We start from the raw sequence: 20,996 nt of genomic DNA on the forward strand, positions 1-20,996 counted from the left end.
CCGCGTGGTATTTTGCGACGCTTCCATTTATTTATGAGAGAATATGCAACCGAAAGTCACGTCTACATATCCCAACAATGTTTAAGGAGCCAAAAACAAAAAGTTTTATTGGTCACATATTTTAACTCATGAACGACTAGAGATACAACAGCAGGGAGGTATGCAAATCTATATGCGTCCATTTAGAATATACTTTCCATTATATAAATCTCAGGCTAAAAGCTTTAAAAAATTCTTTTACCCCATTCTCGTAAAGGTTGGAATTCTTTTTCTAGCCATCAACAACGCAACAGCTGGCTGGTGTGTAAACCAGAGGCGAGCAGTCTCCTGCCGCAAGCTCCAATCAATGATATTTATTCAGCTATTACTGTGTGTAGAATACTGTACTAGGGGCTTGAGAAAGGCAAGGACCTGATGAAGCATTAAAAATTTTTTTACAGACTTCTCAGCAGCCAAAGCCAGAGAAATAAATACACCAGCGGCGACAGGTTTCCACGCTGCCTCGGGTGGAGTGTAGTCAAAAGTCGCTGCCCGGAGGTGGAAAAGACCTCCCCAGGCAGGGGGTACTTTTTGGGCACCGAGGCATTACTATGTCCTCTGAGGTCACTCCCGAGATCCCCTGGACAACGCCAAAGGTCCCGCCACCACACCAGAGTCCCCTCAGCCACCACTGACCCTCTAGAGGTGCATGGTCTGAGCCCAGGGCCCTACCCGGCCTGGTCTGACCCAGCCTGAACACCGGCTCCCAGCCCCGCTGCCCCTCTCTCCGCCCCGGGCACCTAACGCCTGGTGCCCTCAACACCACCACTGTGCCCAGCAAAAGGTCGGGGTCCTCTGTGCCCCCGGCAGCCTTTGTTCTCAGACCCCTTCCCAGCTTGCTCACGCACCCAAGTCCCCTATGGTGCACTTTAAGGAAAACCCGTCCCACAGTGCTCACCCCATGACTGACCCCGCCCACGCCCCCAACCGCTTCTTCCACCTCCACATCTCGAAGAGGGACAAGGCCCTCTAATTCTGCCGCAGCATTCTCTCCAAAACACGGTGAAGTTTGGCAAAACAGTGCATTTAGTACAGCATGTTCACTTGTTCTATTGAAGCGTGGCAACTAACTTTCAAGCCCTTAGGAGAGAAAAGATGCGTTCTGCTTGGTCAAAAATATCCATTCCAAATCCAGCTTGGATGCATTAGGAATTATTTTCGGGAACAAATAGTACGGCACCAGATAGAACAACAAAAATCAGGAAAGGAGATGGATTAATGCCTACATCGGAGACTTCAAAACCAGCGCATTTCATCTTCGCCTTCGAAGAACAAACTCCCCTAGAACATTCTCATCTCATTCTTGATATGAACATATATTATGCAGTTACAGAAACATACCTAGATATCTTCGGAAGCAAAGTGTCTTGTGCATTACCAAAAATAAAACCAGTGACCCAAGAAAACAGTCCTCTCAAAAAACAAACAAAAAACCCCCACAAAGACCCAAGGGTGAAAGGTTCTGTATCAAAGCACCTGAAGCAGTGGAATGTTTCAAAGTGAGGTTTATGAAAAGAGCTAGGGGAGGGTTTGACCCGAATATCCTTGCTTCTGGTAGACTCAGCGAGCCTCTATTGGTGCCATCTAGAATGGGATCCAAATATTGGTGCCATCTAGAATGGGATCCAAAGACAATTGAAACTTTTTCTTTCCATCTTTTTGTTTGGACCGAAAAAAAAACCCAAAAACCCCGTATTATTTTGAAGCAATTCCAGGTTAGTATATAGGTCTGAAAAGAAAGTCTTCCAAGAGGAAAAATCTCAGTATTCTGGGGAAAAAGCTTCCAGAAGCACATGCGGATCTCAGAGATGGGTCAGTTGGGGTTAAACGGTCACAGGTGTTGCCTTCTCTAGGTCTCTGAGCCATCTATTCCTTCTCATAGTGATTAGAGAGTGAGGGGGCAACCCCAACTTTACAGAGAAATTGAACCTCTGCCAATTAGACAGTGAGAACATCTTTCACCATAACTTTAATTTAAAAAATTGGTTGTAACAAACCTCCTGGACCCTCACACCTTGGGAAAGAATATACATGTTTTTTGAAGAGGGCATTTTCAAATATGACAAAATCCTTAATTCAGAGAAATAAATCAGCTTCCCTTGACCCCCGACCTAACCCTCTCACCGCTGTGACCCTGAGTTAATAAATACTTGAACCCACGTTAATAAATACACAGTATGAATTACAGTAAAAACCGAGAGGGTGGAAAGTGAAGCTAGTCATTTCTGGGATGAATTTTACAAGGAAATATTGTTAATAAGTAGTAACCACCTTGGCTCCCCAGAAGTTCCTTTTTCCCCTCCAGAGTGTTCAAAGTGCTTTTTGAACACTCTGCATACAAAGAAAGCTCCTTTTTCCCTTCCCCTCTCCTGTCCCTAAGCTGGCGTGATTCCAAATGACAGCTAAAGCTACTCAGGACTCTCATTTTCTCTTTCTTTTGCTCTTACAGAAACCTAAGCCATTTCCAAGGTTCAGGATTCAGGAACCCGTCAGAAGCATGATAGATTTCTCCAATAGCCAAACCAACTATTCTACAGCCGGGGAGAACAACTGAGCTATTATAAGCCCCTGCCCCCGAGTTCTCTCTCTTGATTGTCTCATTTTTCAACGATCTTTGCCTCGGCTCGTCTCCATTAAGGTAGATGACAGAGTGCCTTGTGTTCCCTCACTTATTCTCTCAGCGTCACTAAGTGAGGTCGCCTGCTCAGAGGAGGTTAGGATTTCACACAGCCATTGGTCACAGAGCCGGAAATTAAATCTTGGGGCTCCTGATTTATTTCAGGGTTCCCTTCCACTAGGATAGGCTGCTGACCGAACCAAACCCGGATATGGGGTGCAGCCATTCACGTTAACAGAAGTCCTTCGTAAAATCAATTACCGAAATTTAATTTCACCTTACTAGTACAGCTTTCTTTTCCCCCTTCTGGCAGTTGATAACAGGACCGCTGTCTCAAGAATGGTGTTTACAGCTGACGCTCTTTAGGAGAGTCCCTAATATCAGATTGAACTGTCTGAAAAGGACAATTCCAAGAACTTTCTCAACATGACTTGTATAAAAACACAAAAAAAACACATCCATCCAGTCAACAGTTGAACTGGATTATGGTATGCTGACCATTTAAGAAAGATTTCTGCAGGATAGCCACTGTGGCATTAATAATCACTGTGGCATTCATTAAGCACTTAATGTACTAAGCGCAGGGATGGCTTCCACCATGTTTCTGTACAGGCTTATCAGATGCAATTGAAGCATGCTTTTTATGCAAGTATAGGTTCAAGAGCTCTGAAAAGCTAAAGTGAGGTATCATTTAGGATGCCCTTCTAAACATTAGTAGAAACCCTCCAAAGTGACGCTTGGTTTAAAAAGCCAACGAAACAATTAACGATCTGGATTTGTGCAATCTTGCAGTGGCGTTCTGGACCCCGTGCCTGCCTCGCAGAATAGGTAATGAGCCAAGCACTGACAGGGCAGTTCAAGATGCTAAAATGTTCAAACCCCCAGTTCTGAAAGCAGCTTCCTCACCGTGGTGGAGTCGTGCAATCTGTTTTCCATTACGAATCCAATTTCTTCAGCTGCTCATATGTCACGAAGAACTGAAATCATGAATTGAGGCCAACAATTCCATAATTTGAATTCTCACTCAATGGGGCTGAAGGGTACGTATCAGTAACACACTTTAGGTGTTTGCCAGTGGGCTTAGATGAGTGGTATCTGTTAAGCACTTGCTCTGTGCCAAGCACCGTACTAAGCACTGGGATCGGTCCAAGAGAATCAGGTCAGACACGGTCCCTGTCCCGCTTGAGGCTTTCAGCCTAAGGGGAAAGTAGACACGGTATTTAATTATCCATGAGGAAATTCAGGCACAGAAAACTTGTGACTTGCCCAAGGCCGCCCAGCAGGTACACTTAATATAGTGTCTGGTATATAGTAAGCGCTTCACAAGTACCATTAAAAGAAAAAACGTGGCCTGTGCTCTTCTTTCCCCAGGTCACGCTGCTTCCCTGAGTGCATGTGATGCCCGCCCCACACGTACATTCAGATTTCACACGGGGCAATAGTCCTGCCTAGAATAACCTGGACAGACCCCAGACTCTCCGCAGGAACCTTCTGCCAAGGCCACAGAGTGACTCTGCCCTCCCCACAAATCTCAATTCTCATTCCAGGCCGAGTCAAAGATGGGCAGCTGTGGACGTGGAATGAAATTCTTCCGCCTCCTTCCCTAGACGTTACGTATGTCAGAGGTTCTAAAGCTCTCAATTTCCAAAGAGCCAGTCAGGATAAATTTAGGCCCAGCATGGTTATGCCATTATCGCTGGGAGCGCCACCATTACACTGATGCTCTGGCCCCACAGCCCTCATTCCCAGGGGAGCTGTGGACATTCCAGCCTCCCATTCCACGCCCCAACCGGACCAGAAAGGATACGATAATATTCCAGGGGCCAAGCCTCAACCAATTGGGCCAGAATCCTTTATATAAAGCCCAAAACCCTTCATTCTTCCACATCTGTTGGAGGAAAAAAAGACAGGATTATTGATTGGCTTTAGGTGGGCAAACCTCATCATTGTGGGACATTGTCCAGGCAAACAGAAGTCCCTGTGAATGACTCTCTCAAAGGAATAAGACGTTCTTCCTTAAGCCCAGTTGGTTCCACCCCTGGGCAAAATCTCCGAGGACTCGATCGAGGTCCCCCTATGTCCCCAAGGCCCCCCACCTTCTTCCAATAAGTTCAGCCACACCCAGAAGTGTTTGAGCCCCTCCCCAGATGTGTTGGTGCCCGTGTTCCCAAGCTGTTTCTCTATGGACTACCGAGACTTCACAGCCCAGCGGCAACGGTGCCCATTTGCCCTGTCCCCAGAAGTGAGAATGGAGCCAGGGCAGGTTGGTACTTCAGGCAGCAACTGGATCAGTCCACTCTGTTCTGGGTTCACTCCTTGTGGGCAGGGATTCTGTCTGCCTATTCTATTCTCCTGTATTGTCCCAAGAACTTGGGACAGTGCCTTGCACACGGTAAGTGCTGACTGACTGACTGATCCCAGGCCCCACAGCAAGTCGGGGCAGGATCCAATGCCCTGCGATGCCCCACCTGGTTCCCCCCAACTTAGATTCCTACGGTGTGCGATCGAGAGGAGCTCTGACAACACAAAAGTTCTGCAAGCTCTTCTGGTACCACCCTGATGGAGCCCTGCCATCAGGAACAGTGGAACAATGTCGGATGCCATTATTTCCAACTTGCCGGAGGGTAGCCAGAGATCCTCTGAAGGGTCCGACGGGGCGATTCTTGGCCCCGGGCCACAGGCTCCCAAATTATTCTCACCTGTAGCAGGCAATCCAGGGTGCCCAGATAACCTGACCGTGTGCCGCCTCGTAAGGTTTTCTGATTCATCAGGCGGGTCCTCACCACATCGACGGGGTTTGAAGCGATGGCTCCAGCTAAGCCACAGGTGAAGCTAGAGCTATAATTGGAAGGAAAAACAAAAGGGTATTGTTTCTGAACTCAGAACAGGTCTTTCCTCCACTAGATTCAACTTTTTCTGAAAGGGGTGGAGGAGGAAAGGAGTCGCAGGAACGAAGTGGGTAATCGGTCCCGCCTTAGACTGTGGGCCTCATGTGGTACTTGATTACCTTATAACTCCCCAGCGCTTAGTACAGTGCTTGGCTTATAGAAAACACTTAACAATACCACAAGTACTATTAATGCTTTACCACCTTGGCTGAAAATGACAGTCACAGAACTCAGGAATAAAGTGGAATCGATCAGACGGGACCTCCAAAGGTCATCCAACCCATCCCCCTGCCTCTATGTAGGCACCAGCTAAATCTCTACATTTCAGGGAAAAGGATTTACCACTTCTCTTGCTAACCCACAGCAATGTTTATCTACTGAGGTCAAAAAGTCATTCTTCTGCTTAACATAAATCTCTCCTGCTACACTGTAAACTTAAAAACAAAGGTTAAAAAGATAGTCACCACCCTTTTCTTGGTGAACTAAGCCAACCTTCTGTTTCCTCTTGAGGCCGCACTGCCAACTTGGAGTGGTTTGGACAAATAGGGGGCCGGGGCTTCCGAGAAGCTGGTCCTTGGCTTAGCTGGTGGTTGGTGGTCTAGACTACCCGGGGACAAAGGACTCCAAAAGTACCCATTTGACCAAGTAGGGCCAGACCAGTGGGCAAGAGAAGGAGCCAGCTTCCTCATCTTTCAGCTAGAGAAACATCCTTGGAGAGGTAAACTAAATTTCCTAAAAATCTCGGTAAGAAAACACCAAAAGGCATCCATTTCATCCTCAGTCACACAGACTCGTAGCAGAGGAAGGTGTTTGTGGACTTACAGGAAGTGAGTATAAACAGTGTCTCCCATGAGGCCAGACAAGATGAGGTGTTTCTTGGTGATGTCGTAGACGGGCAGCTCCACGCCGACAACAATTGCTGCCCTCTGAGCAGTCAGGGACACTCCCTGAGGGGGGGAAAAACAAAACAACAACATTATGTTCCCTACATTTCATAATATTATGTTATAACATTTCATAACATCATGTTAGAATTACTCCTCAAAAAGGCCATGTGAATTTACTGGTGGATAATTAAACGAACAGTGTTTTAGGGTGGTTTTTTGGTTTTTCCCATTTCCTTCCTGGGGAGCAAACAGCCTCCAGGTCTCCACAGTGACTCTGTAGCTTCGGTTGGGAAGCAGTGCGGCCTAGTGGAAAGAGCACGGTCCTCAGGGTCAGGGACCTGGTTCTAATCCTGACTTTGCCACTTCCCTGCTGGGTGACCTTCACAAGTCCCTTAATTTCTCTTTGCCTCAGTTTTCTCAATGGGGATTCAATACTCGTCCTTTTCATCCTTACACTGTGAGCCCCGCGTAAAACACGGATGGTGTCCGACCTGATTATTTTCTATTTACCCCAGTGATTAGCACCTAAGTACATAATATAATAATGATCTGTGGTATTTAAGAACTTACTATGGGCCAAGCACTGTACAAAGTGCTGGGTTAGATACAAGATAAACAGGTCCCACATGGAGCTCACAGGGAGAACAGGTATTGAATCCCCATTTTGCACATGAGGGAACTGAGGCTCAGAGAAGTTAAATGATTTGCCCAAGTTCACACAGCGGACAAGTGATGGAAACTGGATTAGAATTTGAGTCCTCTAGCTCCCAGGTCTATGCTCTTTCCACTAGGTGACACCACTTTCCACCGTCAATATTATTCTGAGAGGAGCGTGGGAAACAAACTTGTCCTCTCCGGCCTCAAGCCTCCCCTCAGCCGTACGAGGGGCCTCCGTGCCCTGCTCCCTCTCCCCGACCGCCCCCCCTCAGGGGAAAGTGGAACCTTTTTCAAGGGACACAGAAAATGGGGAGAGGGAGACAAAGGGAGTTTCGCTGGCTGGGAAACCAGGTCTAACCACGGCCCCTTCTCTCACTTGGGCTAAGACGCAAGAACAAAATCTGGAACAAACCAAGACCGAGAGCTATCAAGAAGAGCACCACTGGGACCCCATTTTCCAACTTGCCTTCCAGAGTCCTCTAGTTCCCTCCTGCCGGTAAATGCTCAAGAAGCTGCCGATCATCCCTCCCCGAGTCACGTTCCGCTCGGCTTGCATTCTGATCTGAAGGCCAGTTAAAAGACAAAAATGACTTTAACGCTTTCATCCACCTTTGACCCGGGGGTTGGGGCCGAAGAAAAGTGCTCATTTGATCAGCTGACTCCATCAGCAGCATAATGTTACAGGTGACACTGACATAGTGAAGGCGTGCTATAACCATGGTGAAAGAATGCACAAAACTTAATTCGGGGGGGCAGGGCTTGACTTCATCAGTTGTTAAACTGGATTTTACTGTGTGTTATTTATTACTGACAGTTGCTGAGTGCCTGCTCCGTGAATACCAATAGGTTAGGTGCTTGGAAATGTACAAAAAAATCCCCCGATAAAGTGAAAACAGTCCTTGCTCACAAGAACCTTACAATCTGGGAGGCAGGGAGGGAAACAACACAACCTAGTGGAAAGGACATGGGCCTGGGAGTCGGAGGACCTGGGTTCTAATCCCAGGTCCACCACTTGCCTGCTGTGTGACCTTGCTTAAGTCACTTAACTTATATGTACCTCACTTTCCTCATCTGTAAAATGGGGATTCAATACCTCTTCTCCCTCCTTAGGCTGTGAGTACCATGTGGGACACGGACTCTGCCTGATCTGGTTATTGTGTCAAGCCCAGGGCTCAGTACAGTGCTTGGCACATAGTAAATGCTAAACACCATGATTATTATTATCATAATATATAGCAACAATAATAATAAACCTAAAAACAACAATTAAATAGTAATGCTAACCCCATTCCCTCCCACTTAGACTCCCTGTTTTGCTGGTTTTGGTCCATTCGAAGGGCCTTCCCTACTCTCAAGTGATTGCAAACTCCGCAAACACTGTTCCGGTCTCCTCCCCACTTTCCCAGACCCTCAGCACTTGGCGAAGCACTATTTTTGTTCGACTGGTGAACTATACCAACATCTGTTGAGTCCTGCAGAGAGCACACACAGAATTAGCATTCTGATCTCACCCCCTGAGCTCATGGAAGAAGCCTAGGACAGTACTATTAACAGAGGGAAATGGGATACCAGTTAAGTCAAATGCCAGCTACTTAAAAGCAAAGGCTGCCCATCAGAGCTTTCCACAATTACACGAGGGATTCAGTCAACTCTGGCTGCTTTACACTCAGAAGACTCTGGTGATCGGATGAGAGGATTAACTCGAGACTGTAAGATCGTTGTGGGCAGGGAACCAGTCTACCAACTCTGCTGTACTGTGCCCTCCCGAGGTGCTTAGCATAGTGCTCTGCACACAGTAAGTGCTCAATAAATACCACTGATTGACACCTCCACTCAAACTGCATTTAGAGATCTAATGCTTGAGAAAGGGAGAAGGGGGGGCTCACAAAGGGAACATGAGCTCAAAGAGTTTATTGATGATACATACTCAGGTTTATGCCAGCAGTCTCCCTGAGGGAAGCTACAGATCCCCTGTGGGAGACACAGACATTTTAAATTCCTTCTCCCCAAGGGAGCAGACCAAGATGGCCCTGTATTGAGGGGGAGCCACTGTGTCAATTATTAGAACTTTCCAGCTAGTAAAGTACAAGATTAAGCTTTTCCCGTAGATAAAACTTGACACAACTGCTTGCTTACCTTCAAAACGTCTGTCGGGTTGGCGATGGATGATGAAATCACCCCAGAGAGAATTCCACATATTACATTAATCATTAAAGTTTCATCTATAAATAACCACAAAAAAACTCGTTATCCTCCTCCTCCTCCTCTTCCTCCTCCCTGGTCTTTCTGACATTCTGAATGTTATCAATCCATCATTCATTCGTTCAGACGTATTTACTGAGTGCTTGCTGTATGCAAAGCACTGTACTAAGCTTTGGAAGAGTACAACAATAAACTGTCCGATTCCCTGCCCACAACTAGCTCACAGTCCCTCCAGCGCTTATTGTTTGAGAAGCAATGTGCTAAACTCTTGGGAAAGTACAAATCAACATATTGTTAATGGATTTAGAACCCAAGGAACTTTCACTCTCCCTCAGTCTTCACAACATCCTTCTTAAAGACAGCAGATGAAGAAAGTGTTTCAAAATTGTTTGCATATTTAAATATTCTTCCACTCTATTTCCCCTAACTGTAATCTATGTTAATGTCCATCTCCTCCTGTGGACTGTAAACTCATGGTGGGGAGGGATCACATTAAGAAGTCTGTTATTTTATACTTTCCCAAGCACTTAGTCCAGTGTTTGGCACCCAGGAAATGCTCAATAAAAACCACTGATTGGTTGACATTATCCTGAACACCAAGAAGTCAGCACACCCTTCAATGATGAAGGCTTGTAAATGGGGCATCTAACATTCACAACATGCAGTGGATAGAGCACAGGCCTGGGAGTCAGAAGGACCTGGGTTCTAATCCCAGCCCCACTACTTGTCTGCTGTGTACCTTGGACAGGTGACTTCAATTCTCTAGGCCTCAGTTATCTCATCTGAAAAATGGGATTAAGGCTGCGAGCCCTATGTGGGACATGGACTGTGTTTAACCTTATCCGCTTGGGCCTCAGTGCTCAGTACAGCACCTGGCACCTAGTAATAGTTATGAGAAGCAGCGTAGCTCAGTGGCAAAAGCCCGGGCTTGGGATTCAGAGGACCTGGATTCTAATCCCAGCTTCGCCATTTGTCTGCGGTGTGACCTTGGGCAAGCCATTTAACTTCTTTGTGCCTCACTTACCTCATCTGTAAAATGGGGATTAAGACTGTGAGCCCCAAGTGGGACAACCTGATTACCTTGTATCTACCCCAGGGCTTAGAACCGTGCTTGGCATACAATAAGTACTTAATAAATACCATAATTATTATTACAGTAAGAGCTTAAACACCATCAAATAATAATAATAATAATAATGTTGGTATTTGTTAAGCGCTTACTATGTGCAGAGCACTGTTCTAAGCGCTGGGGTAGACACAGGGGAATCAGGTTGTCCCACGTGGGGCTCACAGTCTTCATCCCCATTTTACAGATGAGGTAACTGAGGCCCAGAGAAGTGAAGTGACTTGCCCACAGCCACACAGCTGACAAGTGGCGGAGGCCTCTGCCACATCCTTCACTAGTCAGGTCAAGACATTGGAGACCAGGCACTACCTCCGTTGGCACAACACTAGGCCGAGCTCTGTGAGCCACAGTCATCCAGAGGGAGTGATGGAACCAGAATTAGAACTCGGAATAAGAAATGAAAAAGACTTCCACTCACCTTCTGGCCGCTCAACAAACAGTCTCTTTAGGCTCTGATAAGTGCCTATTTTTATCGTGCCGTACGAGGCCTGGCGCAACATGGCAGGGGCAATTCTGTGAAATCAGAGGACGGGGCAACAACAACAAAAAATAATAATTATTCAGAATCTGTTCAGGAAACGAACGAAAAATAAATTACGGCAAATATCCTCCTATGGCTACTTGGGGGCTCTCCTGCTATATGGTATACATTTAGGCTCTGCCCCCTGTGTTGGGGGGAGGGGAGAATGGGCGTCCATGAGTTTATCAAGAGACTTCCACAAACATGTGAGTCCCCGATGCCCTCGCCGTAAAGAACTGCTATGGCAGGAAGCGGAGGCGGCAGGAGACTTCAGTCATTCTTGCCCGCAGCCTGGTTCGAGAAGAGGGTCGTAAGGAGAAGAGACAGCTTTCCTTCCTCTAGGACGGGGACAGAGATTTTTGCCTTCCCTGAAACTACTCCAGCCCCTAATGTGATTCTCTACTCCCTGCGGGTGCCGAATACATGGTCCTGGTGAGAAGCAAAGTAGGACACGACAAAACTCAGGGCGCAGTAGAGTAAGGACCTGACTCAGATCACAAACTTTCCCCAGGAAAGCCTCGGGCCCAAAGGGGGAATTGAGGGAATGGGAGATTTATTTTCCTCCATTTCCAAGGGTGATTTCCTGGGAAAGGGATGCCGGGTGGGCCACAAGGTTGCAATCTGTATCTGGCTTAATTAACTTGTGTCTTATCCCAGAGCTTAGAACAATGCTTGGCACATAGTAAGCGCTCAGCAAATGCCATTAAAAAAAAAGATCTGAGACTTTACACTGGTTGACCTAACCCAGTAGATAGGGTTCCACTAATAATTTAACCTGAGGGTACAGAATGCATTTACACAGGAAAGCTCGGTAACACATGTAGTTAGGCCACCCAAGGCTGTAGGAAGTGTATCTGTGAAGAAAGCACTCTGTTCTTTGTATTCTAATTGCACACAGGGCAGTCTTCACCATCAGTAGGGTTCTGAATTTTTGAATCAACCGCCCTGTTTTGGGTATTTGATAAGTATTTACTATGTGTCAGGCACTGTACTATGGGCTGGGGTAGATACAAGCTAATCAGGCGGGTCCCGTCCCACATGGGGTTCATTTTACAGAAGAGATAACTGAAGCACAGAGAAGTTAAGTGACTTGCCCAAGGTCAGTCAATCGTATTTATAGAGCGCTTACTGTGTGCAGAGCACTGTACTAAGAGCTTGGGAAAGTATAATGTAGCAATGAACACACATTCCCTGCCCACAACAAGAAGGGCACACAGCAGACAAGTGGTGGAACTGGAATTAGGACCCAGGTCCTTCTGACTCCCAGTGCTCTGTCCATTAGGCCACACTGTTTTTCAACGCTGTCTCACTAACTCTTTACTCAAGGCTATTGCTCAACGAAGTATAACCCAGGCCTGATTGCTGCCCGCCAGGCCAGTTGTTCTGCCATTTACCGTGGGTCCCTGGGTAGCGTTCTTAATTGGTTTAATGAAAATCGTTCTGGGAGAAAGCCCGCCAAATGAAACGTAAACTTCCCATAGAAGAATCATATAACTGCATTTATAAACTGCGGAGAGAAAAAAATGGCTGAAACCAATAAAAAATATTTAAAATGTGATTAAAAAAACATGCCTTAGTTGCATGGCCCAATAATAAAGTTAATATGCACCATTAATAAAAGAATTTGAATTGGGAAGCGTGGCCTAGTGGAAAAAGCATGGTCCAGGGAGTCTAAGGACCTGGGCTCTAATAATAATAATAATGATGATGGTATTTGTTAAATGCGCACTATGTGTCAAGCACTGTTCTAAGCACTGGGGTAGATACATGCTAATCATGTTGTCCAATGTGGAGCTCACAGTCAATCTCCATTTTACAGATGAGGTAACTGAGGCATAGAGAAATGAAGTGACTTGCCCAAGGTCACATAGCAGACAAGTAGGAGAGCCGGAATTAATAATAATAATAATGATAATGTTGGTATTTGTTAAGGGCTTACTATGTGCACAGCACTGTTCTTAGCGCTTGGGTAGACACAAGGGAATCAGGTTGCCCCACGTGGGGCTCAGTCTTAATCCCCATTTTACAGATGAGGTAACTGAGCCACCGAGAAGTTAAGTGACTTGCCCACAGTCACCCAGCTGACAAGTGGCAGAGCCGGCATTTGAACCCATGACCCCTAACTCCAAAGCCCAGGCTCTTTGCACTGAGCCACACTGCTTCTCAGCACTGCCACTTGGGCAAGCCATCTAACTTCTCTGAGGTTCAGTTTACTCCTGGGGATTAAATCCTAGTCTGTTCAACTTAAACTGTGAACCCATTGTAGGCTAGGGACTATGTCCAACTTGATTATCTGGAATTCTATCCCAGCACTTAGCGCTTAGTGTTCTCCTTGCCACACAGTAAGTACTTAACTGGTATCATAATTCCTCCTCCTATTATTACTAATAATTAATGTGTACATGTGTAAATATCTACCTTTCATCTCCCACTCAGCAAGAAAACATCTTCTATTAATACGCTGAAGATCTATCACACTAATGCTACTCAGAGAACCACCAGCTATTGAGATGGCTTTACAACCTTCTATTCAAGTCTAATGGGGCCTCAAGACTTTAGGCCTGGCTGAGGATGCTTTAAAAACTGAAAATTTTCACCACCCCTGTGAGAGTGCTTTGTATACAGTGATAGCTTAATAAATACGATTGAATGAATGATGGTCAAGGACCTCTTAGGATTTCTTAGGCTTTGTGGATCCAGCAGCTCACAAAGGAGACCATACCGCCCTGATATCTTTAGAGCATCAGTGCCTGACACATAGTAAACGCTTAACAAATATCATTTAAAAAAAGAGTTTTGCCCAAGTAAGTGGCCCAGGGACAGGAATGACTGGCTCTGCTCGCACCTAGAAATAAGCTTTACCATTAATGGCATCACCTGTTAATATGAAGGCCAACTGCATAGAGTAAAAGAAATGACACCATGCAAATGTAACAACATATAATAAATACGATGCCTTCGCCCTTTTAAATAAAAAAGACAAACAGCAATTTACCCAGAGTACAGTGCTTTCAGCCCTTCTTCTCTGCATATCCTCACTAACGCGTGCATCATTCCTCGATACCGAATTTCTTTAAAGTTTGCATCATTCACCTGGCCCTGGACCTGGAGACGCGTCTTGGTCAAATCGATCGGAAAAGTACCTTGAGGTTGAAAATACCGACATTAATAGTTGAACTGATTTAGAGAGAGAGCCCACGCCATCCAGAAAAAACAGAACTGACCATACTCAAAACAAAAAAATCCAAATACAGGTTCCAATCCTTCACTTTTATGTGGTGTAGTCCTAAGGAACAAAGGTAGGAGACATACATACAACTGCACTGCCACACGGTAACAAAGAAGCTGGGGATGGTGCTAAACTGAGTTGTTGACACCAATCAGATGAGCCAAGAGAGAAGCCTTGACCTCACCTATTGAAAATCTGAACAGCTTCAGCGGGAATGGAAGCAGGCTAAAGGTCCTTTTTCTGAAAAAGGTTCAATGGTCACTGTGTGACTACGGGAAGGGTGAAGGCCTAGCAAAGCACCCAACATTGGTGAATTCCACCGATTTAGAAGAAAAGTCACTGAGGTTTTTTAGCTCTCCAGAGCTTTCCCTTCTAAGCGCTACGCCTATAGCCAATGGAGAAGGGCAGAATGGATCACAGGCATTCACTTCCCAAGTGCCTAGTACAGTCCACTGCTCCAAGAGGGTGGTCAATAAATGCTACTGCTACTACTTTATCCTTAAAAGGAAAACACGGGGAAGTATCATGACTGGGATTTTAAGGCACACATCAAGGAAAGAACAGACCCTAATTCCATATTCAACTGTTACTTTTCTGTGTCCTAAAAATAAACTAAAACCCCAGTGAGAATTTGGAGAAAAACAATAGCATCCAGCATCCAAGTTTATTAATAACTAAAGCTTTGCTTTCAAATCCTATCAATCAATGCTATTTATTAGCACTTACTAGGTGCAGGGCACTGTACTAAGCGCTCAGGATACAGTAGATTTGGTAGACAAGATCCCTGCCCACAAGGAGCTTGCAGACTGGTGGGAAAGCACTTCTTATGGCAAAGGAATAAATTCCGAGCTATGGGGACTCCGGTGCTGGATGTAAGTTGTGTGCAAATTTTTATTCTGATTATTCTATAATTTTTATTTATGTCTTTCTCCCCGGTTAGAGTTGAAGTTTCTAGTGGGTAAGTAACATATCACCTCTGTCTGTGCCTTTTCCCGGGTGCTTAGTAGAGCGCACTGCATCCCTTGGGAGTTTAAGAAAAGCCACTAGAGTCTGAAAGTGAACAGTTCGAGCTCAGAGGAACTCAAGTTATAGCAGGCTAACTCGAATGAAAACCAACATTGTACTTCCTCAAGTGGATCATGGGTAGGACACTGCTAAGCATAAGAAGGGGCAGTAAAACAAATAAACAAATCAGGCTGGCAGGATTCTTTTTGCAGCCTATTATCTTGTTTTTATTCCAGTGCTTAGCACAGAATAAGTGTTTACTCCCACCCACCCTTGTAGCTATTATTATTAACAATAATAGCAGCCACTGCTCAAGAGACTAATGATCCTTCCCTCGACACCTTCCTCTCCCAATCCTTGCCTATAGCCCACTAATCACTTGACCGCCCCCCCCCCCAAGTCAGCTCTCCAGACCGGCTGGTCAGAAGCAGAGTGGAAGATGGGGATCAGAGAAGGTCAGTGGGGAAAAGTCTGGCTCATTCCAGATGGGGATGGGGCAGAGGCTGGACTACTTCCATACACCTCCTTAACGTTTGTTTTGTCTCAACTAGCCTGGCTAGAAACGTGGCCAAAATAACATTGTCAAAGTAAAGTGTCCCTCTCCAAAACATGCTTGTGCCACTCAGCCACATTCACCATGAAAAAGGAGGCAAACTTTTAACTCTAAGTTTTTCCAAATATAAAATATCAAGGGCACCTGTCCAACTCCCCTCACAGAAATGACCAACAGATGCTTTGTGTTTCTTGGAGAATGGAGCAACAGGCAGTGTAAACCACTGTGCAAAAAGAAGAAAGATTTCCAGATAAAACAGCACCAGGTTTTGTAACAAATTCCAACATTAATGGGGAAAAAAAACTTCCCAATAACTCATCATTTTTAAGGTCCCAAGTTAATGTTTCACTCAAACTACTTTTTTGATTTGCCATCCAACATCTTCTTTTGAGAATTAAATGAGCAACGGCTACTTACCACATTCTGCAGTGATAGAAGCCACGCCTCCATAAACAAATGGTTTCCAGCTGAGGGCCGACATTCTTATTGTTCCTCCTTTCCCAGCTTCATGGAATCAGATCCGCTTCTGACAGACTGTCTCTGTGAACAATAAAATACCAATTTCCAAACTTCCACAATATTCATATTTAGTCCAATGAGTTTTGTCATTTCAAATACTTGCATTCACTCTCCTTTAGGAGCAGTTTGAAAATATCTCAAAGATCCAGACATCCACATTCTTGAGAAATCTGAATTTTCATTCACACAACAGCACTAAATAGGCAACAATAATTCTGCTTCAAATGCCCGGTTTTATGTAAAGCCAGGATTAACCAATGAAAAGCAACTTTAAAAATCTATCCTGTATCATGTCAGTAGCCTTCACCTTAAATTGGAAGGTCCTTCCTGGCTTGATTTCAGGGAAGCAGCATGGCCTAGTGGATAGAGCAGAGTTCAGGGAGCCTGGGGAGCGGGGTTCTAATTCTGGCTCTGCCACTTGCCTGCTGACACCTCAGGCAAATCATTTAACTTCTCTGTGCCTCAGTTTCCCAAAGAAGCCCTGGAGGAGGACAGGTCTGTTTCCGCTCTTTCCTTCAAGATATTTATTTTGGTGGGTGGGAGAAATAAAGAAGGGAAAAGAAAAGGATATGGGTGGACACAGTAGGAGCTCAATCAACACTGCTGAAAGACTGACACTGTGTCTCTCAGAATGTTGTTACCAAATGGCCCAAAACAGGACTACAACCCCAATACAGCTGGCATTAAGCCACCACTGGTTTCTCACCAGTTCAGAAATGCCTATTCTTACCTTTTAGCTAATCTCAAGATAAACACAATTCAAAAAGAAATGTAAAGCAACCTAAAACTTTTCTTATGTGTCCAAAGGGAATCAGTGACGCCAGAAGTTAGGCACTTGCGTAATGGGTTTTAAAAAGTAGGCCATTGTAAACTGAACACCCTGGGCCACCTCCTGATTGTAGCTTATGAAATTTTAACAACATTACAACAAAGAGGGCCTCGGATCAAAAAGTTAGGGTCTTCGGCCTGGGGAACGCTGATCTGAATTGGTAAGATAATGTAATGGGTGAAACTCTGAAACACTTTGAACTTTCCCTATTTTCTAGGGCTTCCTGTTTTAAAAGAAACTAGACTTGCTTGCTGTGAAGCCACAAACGGGCATTTAATCTTTTACCATCTGCCATGTTTTAATTCCATCCCTCTAAAACCTCCACAGCTCAAAGCTGAGATACTGAAATCTGTCCAAAGCTGCGGGAGCTGCTACCTCTTTCCACACACTATGTAAATACAGGGCCACACACTCCTCTTCCTCTAGACGACATCAGCCACTCATTTCTACTGAAATCCATTGCCTTGCCCTGCTTCAGAGGACCGCCCTGCAGCGAAGTCATTCCGATTCAATTGTTTTATTGATTTAATGAACTCACCGGAGGGCAGAACCTCCCAACTGTGGCTCAACCTTTTCTAAAAAAACAAAACTTTCCTCTTCTCGGTGACCTAGATTAGAGTGTCCGTCCAATATACCCTGTGAATTTGTCCCTAAAATGTCCTAGTATTTCCTTGTCAGTGAATCAAAGTCCAAAACAAACTGGCACGAATCGATCAACGGTATTTACTGAGCACTTACTATGTGCAGAACTCTGTATTAAGCACTTGGGAGAGTACAATACAACAGAATTGGCAGGCCCGTTCCCTGCCCGTAACAAGTTTACAGTCTAAAAGGGGGAAACTTAAACCATCTTTGCCTCGAGGACTGATATAAATGAATATCATAGACAGATATGAAATAGAAATGAGTAACTAACCAGTTATCATGTAGTGAAAAGTTCTCACTTTCTCACTGCTCCCAAGCAGCTGCCAACCACCTAGCTTAAAAAAAACCAAAACTGTGACATTGAAGCGTTTACCCTGTGCCAAACACTGCACTAAGCCCTGGGGTAGATACACTTTGGATATAACCCCAAACCCACATGGGGTTCACAGTCTAAGGGCTCAGATGGCAAAGAGGTGATTTTGTTGGTAAGCATTTCAGCACAAATGGAAATGAAAAAAATGCTTCTCCATTTCGTTTTGCCCTATTTTCTCATTTTCATCCCCTTTTAGCTCCTAGACTCATTTTTCCTTTCCTGCCTTCTTTTGGGGCAGCCAACTAAAATTCCATTAAATTGTCTATTTTGTCAATTTTAAATTTACAGTATTTTGCAGCCATCACTCCTTTCCAGCCCTAATCTTTGTCTTCCAACTTCTCTTCTGGGGCAGCCTTACCCTTGCTTCCCAAGCCTCTCCAATTCTCCTGTCCTGCACCTTTTAGTCCCAGAAAAGAAACCAAAAATCAACAGAGTTTGACCCTGCAAGAGTTGCAGGAGAGACATTTGCTCTCTGCCCGATGATGAGGCACAGCTTCTAAACTAACTGGCCTTCCGGGTATTTAATTCAAATTGCTTCCACAAAAACCACGTTTTGGACGGGCATTTTACAGACACTGTGGGATGCCCAGCTCTGGGGAACTGGGAGGGAAAAGTGGGGAATTGAGTAAGAAAAGGTGGGTGATGAGGAGGAGAGGATAAAGAATGGGAAGGAGAGAAGGAGAGGAGTTTTCTAGGTTACAGGCCTCTAGACTGTAAGTTTCTGGTGGGCAGGGTACACGCCTACCAACTCTGCTAATAATAAAAATGGTATTTGTTAAGTGCTTCCTATGTGCTAAACACTGCATTCATTCCTTCGCACATAGTAAGTGCTTAACAAATGCCATCATTATTCCTATTTATTCAATTGCATTAACTGAGCGCTTACTGTGCGCAGAGCACTGGACTAAGCGCTTGGAAAGTTCAGTTGGGCAACAGATAGAGACCTTCCCTGCCCAGCAACGGGCTCACAGTCTAGAAGGAGGGGGAGACAGGCAGCAAAAGCAGTGAACAGGCATCAACAGCATCAAAATAGATAAATAAAATCATAGATATGTACACATTAATAAAATAATCAGTAATCTTTAGAAATATAGATAAGTGGTGCGGGTAGGGGAAGGGGGCAGTGCAGGGGGAAGGAGAGGCAATGGAGGGAAAGGAAGCTCAGTCTGGGAAGGCTTCCTGGAGGAGGAGAGAGGGGTCCAGGAGGTCCTGGGGGTGCGGGGAGGATGATGATGATGGCATTTGTTAAGCGCTTCCTATGCGCAAAGCACTGTTCTAAGCGTTGGGGGGGACACAAGGTGATCAGGTGGTCCCACGTGGGGCTCGCAGTCTTCATCCCCATTTTACAGTTGAGGTCACTGAGGCCCAGAGAAGTGAAGTGACTTGCCCAAAGTCACCCAGGTGACAAGCGGCGGAGCCGGGATTAGAACCCATGACCCTCATCCCGGGCCCTTGCCACTGAGCCGCGCTGCTTCTCAGAGGGTCAGAGGGTGCAGAGGAGGGTCCGGGTACAGGAGGTGCGGAGGGTCCGGAGAAAAGTGCAGAGGACGGTCCGGGGGGGGGGTGCGGGGAGGTTGCAGAAGAGGGTTCTGGGGGGTGAAGGGAGGATGCAGAGGAGGGTCCTGGGGGTGATGGAAGGGTGCAGAAGAGGGTCCGGAGGGTGCAGGAGGTCCTGGGGGTGCGGGGGAGAGTGCAGAGGAGGGTCCCGGAGGTGCGGGGAGGGTGCAGAGGAGGGTCCGGAGGGTGCAGGAGGTCCTGGGAGTACAAGGGAGGATGCAGACGAGGGTCCCGGGGGTGCAGGGGAGGATGCAGAGGAGGGTCGGGGGAGCACTCACCGGGTTGCAGAAGGACGGGCGGGCGGCTGCAGCGGGGCAAGCGACAGACGGAGCCCCGGCTCCGGCCCGGCCCCGCTGCGGCCGATGCCGGCGGATCCCGGCGGCGGGAGCGAGGAGGCGGGCGGGCGGACGGACGGACGGACGGGAAAAGTGGAGGCCGAACCACAACAGCCGCCGCCGCCGCCGCGTGGCCCTGCGCGCATGCGCGCCGCCCCAGGGCCAACCCCCTCCCTCCCCCCTCCGGGGCGGGGCGCGCGGGCGCTCGTGCCCTCCCCCCTTTCGCGCGCGCGGGCGCTCGTGCCCGTCCCCCCCCCCCCCCCCGCGCATGCGCCCCACTCCCGGCGGGACTGCAGGGGGCACCGGCCGCCGCGTCTGCTCCTTCCCTTTCCCAACGGGCGGCGACGGGCTGCCCCCCCCCCTTTTATTAATAATTAGCATTATAATAATAATGGCCCAATCTGGGAAGCGCCTGCTTAGGTGCCGAGCCCTGTTCTAAGCGCTGGGGGAGACCCAAGGACATCGGGTGGCCCCACGTGGGGCTCACAAGTCTCCATCCCCATTTCACAGGTGAGGTCACTGAGGCCCAGAGAAAAATGATGGCATTTCTTAAGTGATTACTAGGTGCCGAGCACTGTTCTAAGCGCTGGGGGAGATCCAAGCACATCGGGTGGTCCCACGTGGGGCTCACAGTCCCCATCCCCATTTTACAGAGGAGGCCACTGAGGCACAGAGAATAATAATAATAACGGTGGCATTTGTTAAGCGCTTACTAGGTGCCGAGCACTGTTCTAAGCGCTGGGGGAGATACAAGGTCATCAGGCAGTCCCAGGTGGGGCTCACAGTCTCCATCCCCATTTTCCAGAGGAGGTCACTGAGGCCTAGAGAATAATAATAGTAATAATGGTGGCATTTGTTAAGCGCTTACTATGTGCAAAGCTCTGTTCTAAGCGCTGAGGGGGATACAAGGTGATCAGGTGGTCCCACGTGGGGCTCACAGTCTCCATCCCCATTTTCCAGAAGAGGTCACTGAGGCCCAGAGAATAATAATAGTAATAATGGTGGCATTTGTTAA

At 46.6% G+C, this 20,996-nt stretch overlaps 2 protein-coding genes across 3 annotated transcripts in view; both read right to left on the minus strand.

The window, feature by feature from the left end:
• COG3 (component of oligomeric golgi complex 3) overlaps positions 1 to 3,633 on the minus strand; it is a 40,439-nt gene extending 36,806 nt beyond the window's left edge. The window contains exon 1 of the mRNA XM_029048139.1: positions 3,563 to 3,633. The gene's annotated coding sequence lies outside the window, so the exon portion shown is untranslated. The remainder of the gene's footprint in view (positions 1 to 3,562) is intronic.
• Positions 9 to 20,033, minus strand: SLC25A30 (solute carrier family 25 member 30). Of its 2 annotated transcripts, none has more exons than XM_029048156.2 (10): positions 19,925 to 20,033; positions 16,141 to 16,263; positions 13,932 to 14,079; positions 10,835 to 10,929; positions 9,225 to 9,310; positions 7,555 to 7,650; positions 6,367 to 6,491; positions 5,356 to 5,494; positions 4,464 to 4,544; positions 9 to 3,633 (listed from the first exon to the last, which is right to left on the minus strand). In XM_029048156.2, exons 2-10 carry the CDS (start codon positions 16,202 to 16,204, stop codon positions 3,592 to 3,594), a joined length of 876 nt encoding a protein of 291 aa, XP_028903989.1. In that variant the 5' UTR covers positions 16,205 to 16,263; positions 19,925 to 20,033; the 3' UTR covers positions 9 to 3,591. The 2 variants fall into 2 exon arrangements, with proteins under 2 accessions (XP_028903989.1, XP_007666838.1); XM_007668648.4 differs by lacking the exon at positions 19,925 to 20,033 and adding an exon at positions 17,988 to 18,009.
• Between the last annotated feature and the right edge of the window lie 963 nt (positions 20,034 to 20,996).

This window comes from Ornithorhynchus anatinus, chromosome 20 (assembly GCF_004115215.2).
Source record: "Ornithorhynchus anatinus isolate Pmale09 chromosome 20, mOrnAna1.pri.v4, whole genome shotgun sequence".
Classification (NCBI taxonomy): domain Eukaryota; kingdom Metazoa; phylum Chordata; class Mammalia; order Monotremata; family Ornithorhynchidae; genus Ornithorhynchus; species Ornithorhynchus anatinus.